General features: G+C 38.9%; 1 protein-coding gene across 2 annotated transcripts in view; it reads right to left on the reverse strand.

The window, feature by feature from the left end:
• LOC113232694 (zinc transporter foi) overlaps window positions 1-8101 on the reverse strand; it is a 97535-nt gene that overhangs the window by 5270 nt on the left and 84164 nt on the right. For both annotated transcript variants that reach the window (XM_026467468.1, XM_026467469.1), the window contains exons 2-5: window positions 5040-5548; window positions 3241-4391; window positions 2208-2344; window positions 1762-1842 (exon numbers count right to left, since the gene is read on the reverse strand). In XM_026467468.1, the coding sequence (XP_026323253.1) occupies window positions 1762-1842; window positions 2208-2344; window positions 3241-4391; window positions 5040-5465 (1795 nt within the window). In that variant the 5' untranslated portion in view covers window positions 5466-5548. The remainder of the gene's footprint in view (window positions 1-1761; window positions 1843-2207; window positions 2345-3240; window positions 4392-5039; window positions 5549-8101) is intronic.

Below are 8101 nucleotides of genomic sequence, written 5' to 3' on the forward strand. Positions count from 1 at the left end.
TAGCTGTAAAGGTACTAACTGGGTGATAAATCTGTCAAAGATTTCTCATAGATGGCGCTACGGCTGAAAAGTCGTTGAAAGATCAAGTACAAAGACACGACGCAAGCACATAGAAAAATTCGTGAGGTCCGTTGGTTCATTGCGTGGCTTAGTTAGTATAGCGTCTGGCACGGTATGCAAGAAGACGTCGGTTCGAATCCGACCGGATCGAAGGAATTTTTTCTGAGTGTTCGATCTTTGTATTAATAATTACATTATTTAAATTTAATTTCTTGTAAAATGATTTGTGTTTTTCCAAGTACTGCAGCCTTGGCGCCTCATCATCGTCATTTCAGCAGAGAGACGTTCATTGCGGATTCTCGCAACCTTTACCAGGTTATCCGGTCCACTTTGTGGGTGGTCTGACCACGCTGCGTCTTCCGGTACGCGATCGACACTCGAGAACTTTTTTTCTTGATAATACCAAGAGACGGAACGAACAGGTCCAGCGCCTGGTGGTAAGCGATACGCCTATCCATGACAGTTGCAGTTAGTGATGAAAGAGACTCAGTCTTTTATGGCCTTTTAAAAAACCTCGACTAATTTTCAACGTCTCACGTCTAGTCTAGTCTTGTAACCGTCAAGTCTTGAGTCATAAGACTAAAACTGAAGGCTAATTCGAGTCGAAGTCTTTTAAACCTAGGAAGCTTAAAATACTTATAGGACTAAAACGACTGGCGCCTCATAGCCTCGGGAGTTGCGAGCCATGAGCCGTATGAAGATGTGTGTGAGTATGATTTTATTTCTACCCACAAGGTATTTATTTTGCGATTTTTATTATAAGTAAATAAACGTGATAATTTGCTACATACTACTTACAACATTTTTATTTATAAACTTCGGGTTTAATAAGACATAAAATAGGTATAAGTCCTTTGCAAACAACTCGAGTCGAGTACAACAACTGAGTCTTATTAACAAAAACCCGAACCTCCAGTCTTAATTTTAGAGTCGAGTCCTGTAAAATGGAGTCGAGTTGTTATAAAACGCCTTAAACGACTGAGTTTCTTTCATCACAAGTTGCAGTGCCACTCGGAGCTTTCGCACTCGGATAAATCTGATCGGCACTGCCACTGCTCCCTGAGACATAAGTTGACAAGTCCCATGTGCCTGTAATTTCACCAGCACGTAAGGCTCGCAGAACAGACAGCCGACGGGGCCAAAGACTGGTTTAGAAGCAGTAGAGCTCCTTGTGAAAGAGTTCGTGTAGGGAAGTACTGCCACCTTACTTAAATATGAAATTACAGGCACATGGAACTTGTCAACTTATGTCTCAGAGTGACAGGTGCAGTGGCAGTACCCGTCAAATCTTTACGATTTACAGCTCTAAGCGGAATAGGAGGCAAACTAGCAGATGAGCCACTTAATGGGAGGTGTTCATCGTCGCCCATGGACATTTGCAACATCAGATGAGCTGCCTATGCGTTGCCAGCCTTTGAGAGCCTGTAAACACGCTTTTTGAAGAACCCCATGTCATAGCGCAAAGGAAGAAGATCATTCCACATCTTGCAGGTTCGAGGAAGGAATGACGGTAATGCCTGCGTGATCTCACAATGCATTTATGATGTGGAGATGGACTCTATTCCTTTGGCGGCAGGTGCGATGGTGGAAACGAGACAGTGGCAAATACATTATTAGGTCAAAGAAATAATTTTTAAATCGAATCCAGAAATAGAAATAATTGTTCATTTTTAGAAATACGTTTCAAAAAAATTTACTTACCAAGTTCATGTGGCAGTTCGTGGCATAAAACGGCAATAGCGGTAGAAAAACCGCCAGCGATGTTCGACGCAAACGCCGCTCCTGCAAAATTACATGAAAGAGAAGCTGAAAATTAAGCATTTTGCAATGGTACCATTGAGAAATGGTAAAAACAACCATTATGTGCAGCTTTAGGACTCTCTCTACATATGGGACTAATAGGAATAAAGATAAAAAACAATTGTTCCATGTGGAGCACAGTACATGGAACTACTGGGGAAAAACCTGTTTTTAACCCGTTCGTGACCAGTACGTAAATAAATAAATTTAAAAAAAAATGTACGCAAGTTGTCTATCCTTTTTATCTTTATCTGGTTCGAGTCATTTCAGATCAAAGGAATTTTTCTTTGCGATATGTATATCATAGATATTAATAATTACATATATATGCAAATGTTTAAACTTACCAATTGCCATGCCATCGGTGAAATTGTGCAAGCCGTCACCCATGATAACCATCCAGGCCACGGAGGCGATGGACGAAGGAGGGGCGTGCACGTGGCCGTGGGAGTGAGAGTGCCCGTGGTGCGCGCGAGAATGTTCCCTATTGACCAAATTGTCAATAATTGTAACTTTATTACAAAAAAAAACCGATCTCAAAAGTTTGTGGAGTTACATATTTTTGCCAAGTAAAGAATAAGCTAATTTGTTACACGATAGCATCGTTTATATAACCAGAAATAGAGACGAAATAAGGGCCATATATTCCTGGTAACACATTAGCGATACAGCTCTTATAAATATCAACTCTCGTTTGCACTGAAGTATAGACAGGCCAACTACTGACCTACTGACCCATATTTCATCGGTAATTAAATATTAAATATGTAATTTTGCAATTTTCGTCCATTATAGCAAAGCTCAAGTTAATTGGTCGATTTGGAGTGAAACAGTTGACGACACCCGTCAATTGTTTCGAACTCGGGCTAGCCAGTCGGAGCGCAGTTGTCACAGTAATGATATGGCAGAATAGTTTTCAAACAAATTAAATGATATTTCGTCTCTATTTCTGGTTATATACTCGATATATAATAAGAAGTATTTTACCGATCATATAACATAAAAGTCTAAAATTTTTATATGGAGATAACTTTCTTTTTAAATACTCCAGAGAACCTGCTAAATTTTTCTTTTCAACTGAAACCCTATAGTTATTCAATTCACATTTATCCTGACGTTAAAAATTGCCCGATGTCGAATGTGTGTGAAATTTTTCCGCCTGTTCTTATTTTATTCATATTCAATTTCAGCGCGCGAATTGCGTAACGCGAAGGGCGGTTTTTTATTTTTAATGATATCAAGTAACGGAATGAACAAGTCGTGCGCCTGGTGGTAAGCGACACGCCGGTCCATAGCAGTTGCAGTGCCACTCAGAACTTTAAATTGCGCTGTGAACTGCACTTCAACCTAGTAAAAAATTGCAATAATTAAAAAAATTACCTCAGTATAACAGTATAACTATCTCCATCCTTCAAATCCTTGCTTCCCTCATCCTTATGTTTAATATTGTTCAACTCAACACTAGGCGCAGCCTCTGCCTTTAGCAACCAATCCTTCGCCGATGGCTCTTCTTTCCCATCCACATTCAAAGCATTCGAAGACACAACACTAACTGAATTTGTATGATTCTTATTGGCTTTGGGACTTGGAGGTACGCCATCTCTCATATGGTGATCGTCATGAGTATCTGTGTCAATTTCGTCGTAACAGTACGGGTATTCAGAGTATTTGTGCTTGCATGTCTTTGTTGTAGGATCACCTTTTTCGTCGCGTTTAAAGATTTTTAGTAAAGAATTTGAAGTGGAATTGGTGACAACTGATTTTGAGCCCCCGGAACATCCGCCTACAGTTTCATCTTTGAGCACGCGAACTCTTGAAGGCAGTTTGTCTTCTTCAAGCTTTTGACGTCTTTTGCGCCATTCAACGACAACCGTTAGACCTTTTTCTGTGAAGTAAAAGAAGACCACGCCGAGCATTGCAGCTAATCCTTTCCACATGCCATCATCATGTGACGCTCGAACATCCACTTCTGCATGGTCATGATCGTGGTCATGGCTTGGTGACATAGCGTGCGGCATTAAGTGCAATAACGCATCTCCGCATAAGGTTCCTACGGCCAAAGCCACAAGGAACTGTAAAAGGTGATTGTAATAAGTCTTATGCATGATAGGAATAACGGCTACTCCTAAAAGACCACAAGTGCTAATAGCTGTTATGCTTAAAGAAGAATATAACCAAACTTTGAACATATTTTTCGAAGCATGTTCTTTCAAAGGAGCGTCCAAAACTTGTGATTCAGTCAAATTCTCTGTCGTTTTTGGCGATATGCTACCTTGAGATCGAGGTTTCTCTTGATGTGATACTCTTAAATGCTGCAAAAGGTACTTATCGTTGACACATCCATTTCTGTCCAAGGAGTAGTTTGAAACTTGTTGAAATAGAAGAATTGGGCATATAGCTGTCAAAGTATCTTTAGTGATGGTTGTATCCCATTCAGGTTTGTCATGATGGTCATGGTGGTCATGGTGCCCATGGTGATGGGTTTTTAATCGTGTGTTGATATTTTTGACAAGCTCTGTACTATTTACGCACTGAAAAGAAAAAAAATACAAATAAATTTACTTTTTGTGAAACAAAATAAAGTGAATAAACTTGAAAGAGCTTGAGCAATTGCAACTGATAATCTGAAATCGAATAAAATAATTAAATTTAGTGAAGTTTTTGCACAGAATTGTGTAAAATTTAGTATTTATATATTTGACTATAACAAGGTGCTATTGGCCAATACGGCCTGAAGGTATGAGAAGAATTTTGTGAATATTTGTCATCACGATGTCTTTACAGTCATAAGTTGATGATGTTAAAAGACAGTGGTAGGCCCTTGGCATTTTGCAATAATAACAAATTTAGATATAAACTTCTGATAATAGCTAAAACATGCTACTACACACATAAAGACTGACTAGCTGGTCACTGAAATGGCGGCTTTACTTATCGGCTTTAGACTTTATTGTTCGTATTGTAAGTTTAGGAAAGTGATTTAAAATCCTGCAATATAGCGGATCTTCAAATTGTAACTTTGTTTATGTTCTTCAATTCGGCGGCAGACGGACGACCTACCTGATGAACAATGATTACCACCGCTTCCGGACATTGTTTTCTTGCGTCTCTTCCTACCGGTGCCTTAGCACTGCTTCTCATCCTTCACAAAGAAAAATAACTAAAAAAAATTTACTTACATTGACTATTTCATCCTGTGTCCCTATAGCACCATATACTCCACTATTCTTCTCAGTAGTATCCTCTTTACCACCCTCAACTAGCCTATGAAGATTCAACGCTTCTAGCATCTGCTTGAATCCAGTCATGTTCATGGTATTGCTTTCGGGGTCTCCATAAATTGTGAAAATACGTTCGACGTAATCATTTGTCGGATCAACGTTAACCTCCCGTTTCGTTCTATCCTTATGCCTAATCTTTTGTAGTTTCTGGTGATACCTTTCTCTGGATTCGAACTTTCGTTTATCTTCTAAGGCCGTATGTTCAAGTTTCAGTATCTTGGGTTCATAGACAGATAGGTCGTCGTGTTTGTCGATGTGGGATCCGCAGGTGTGGGCTGCGCATAGCAGGCAGAACATGCAGACGGTAACGAGATGATGAGACATGGTTAGGCTTATACTAATTAGGCTTACTAGTTACGGTCTTTCCATTGGTTATTGGCGTTTACGATTGGCTATGTACTTGTGACCTGTAGACAACAGAAAAAGGTTCGTTAGTCATTATTTCAGAACTTCAGAATTTTTAAGACCAAAATTAGAGAAGGAAATACAAAATAACAAAAAAAAAATGTTTTTTTATGATACCTAATGAAGGGAAGAAAAATCTCGAAGAAAATTCTCGAAGCCTGTCCATGACAGTTGCAGTGCCACTCAGAGCTTTAAAACGCAAAGATCTGAGGGGCATTGCCACTGCGTCCGTCACCCTGAGATATAAGATGAAAAGTTCCATGAGCCTGTACTTTCACCAGCACCTTTTACTCTTGGAATCCGGAACGCAGTAATGCTTCGATTACTGCTTAGCGGCAGAAATAGTTAAGGTGGCAGTACTTCCCTGGACGAACTCTTTCACATAGCACCTTTATGTCATTTGTCTAATATACGAACTGGATACGATGACGAGACGGTTTATTATGCTATGGTTGCAAAAATTCGCTTCGATTCCGTGGCAATGTAAATAGAGCCTTAACTAGAGAGGACTATAGAGCTCATAGTGTCCGCAGATAGTTTGTCGTAGCTCGTAAGGAAGCCACCGTTAAAAAATCGCATTAAACTGGTCAAAAAAACATTTATTTCTATGTAATAAGGGCCATGTTGTACGTATCGTGTCAACGATCCGAGCCGAATAGACATTTTGCAACGTCTTCTTTAATTTGGTCGAGTAATTGTTTCGGATGGATGTCTGACGAGAACGGGAGTACACTCCCTGTAACGAGCCCTAAACTTAGGCTAGTTTGAAAAAACAAATATACGCGATTCTAGATACGAAAAAATAGTTTTATAGCCACCGACATGATCGACTATTTACCCAGAAGAATCCTATCACAGTCTCTACATTCTTGTTTATAAATCTTTGAAAAATCATTATATTCCACAGTGTCATTTAAAGTAAAAACCATTCAATGCATCGTTAATACAATTGCCTCCCGTCATACAATAAAGCGTGTGTTGTACAGCTCGTGGCAGTGAGTCGATTGTAAAAGATACTTTGTTTAAATAAATACATCTCGTTTAAATGTTATTCTTAACAAAGTTTATCTCTTTATGTATGTAGACATCAAGGTTGTAGTCCGTTCCAGATGTGGAAACCAGACAGTCAGTATTGTCAGATTTTGTAGTGTTTATATTTAAAACTGAAGCCGTGGTAGCCTAAAGGTCTGATCTACCGCCTTTCAAGCAGAGATCTTGAGTTTGAATCCAGCCTCGCATCTTTCTCGGAATTTATGTGCAAAATTTAAATTGTTTAAAATCATATCCATTTGTTTTGTATATAATATAATGATACGATGTCATATGTGCATGCTGTATTTGCCTATTATCGGGTTTACACTCTAATTTCTGCAGTGTTGTTATATGTCCATGTTTAATAGTGTATTTCTGTTGGCGCATCAAACAAATAAATATCCTCACTATCCAGAATACTCTTGAAATATAAATTTCAGCATCTCTGCGACTCTCATGACTATTAACTCTCTTTCATGCTGTGTAATTCCCGTTCATGCTGCCTACATGTCTGATTCCTTCACTCTCCACTCAACACGCCTCTGGAATGCTCTTCTGGACTCCATCAGAAGGTCTCCTAGTTTGTCACAGCGATAATCATCATTAACATCTTTTGTTATTGCATGTATCATAATATATGTATCTTTGCCATCTTTTATCATCTTTATTACATTTATGTTACTAACACATTATTAATTTAATACTATATGTAATTTGTCAAATTCGGGAATTTCGCTTTTCTCAAAGGTTGACTGGTAGAGAATGCCTTTTGTACCACATCACGCGTTGTGGTCAATAAAGTTTAATATAAAATAAATAATTATCTAATGATGCAAAAAGGAAGTCATTTCAAATTGAATCTTTCGGCTCACAAGTTAAAAGTTGAGTTTTGTTTAACACCTTTCTTCATACTGATATACTAAGAACCAAATAGACTTTAAGGGGATCATGTATCTTTGGCCATCGGTTGTACGTCCCGGGGGTGACGGGGTTCTATTCTATTAACGCTCGATGAAATGACATGAGTCTTTGTCATTACACTCGATTAGCCGCCCGGGGAGCGCCACGTCAATGCTGTTCATTGAAATGTATCAGCTACACATTTCTTGGAGTTGTGATCAAGTATCGATCAATAACCTATCAGCCAAGTTGAAGTCCGGTCCCAAAACAGTTTGGAAGCGGAGATTGCAGCTAGCCCTTGTAACGATGCGACCCCTTTCATCGCTACGTCGCCTATTTAGCACCCTTTTCTGGAAACTTACTTTGAAATTTAGAGTCGTTCTCTAATCCCTTTCTAAGTCATTCTTACTTTGCATCGTTCCGTCGTGTCGTCACTCCCATCAAAATTCTAGAAGTGGAAAGACGTGTCCTTTAAATATATAAACTTAACTGCTTATAAAGTAGCGATATATAGACGGATACAGGCCCTTTTGGGGTAAATGTCTACTTTATATTCATCCTTAAGCGTATCCGTATGTAATTTAAGTTAGGGAGTGTTTTATAGTATTGTACCGGTGTTTTTA

Source organism: Hyposmocoma kahamanoa, unplaced genomic scaffold (genome assembly GCF_003589595.1).
Source record: "Hyposmocoma kahamanoa isolate Upper Pololo Valley unplaced genomic scaffold, ASM358959v1 77, whole genome shotgun sequence".
NCBI lineage: Eukaryota > Metazoa > Arthropoda > Insecta > Lepidoptera > Cosmopterigidae > Hyposmocoma > Hyposmocoma kahamanoa.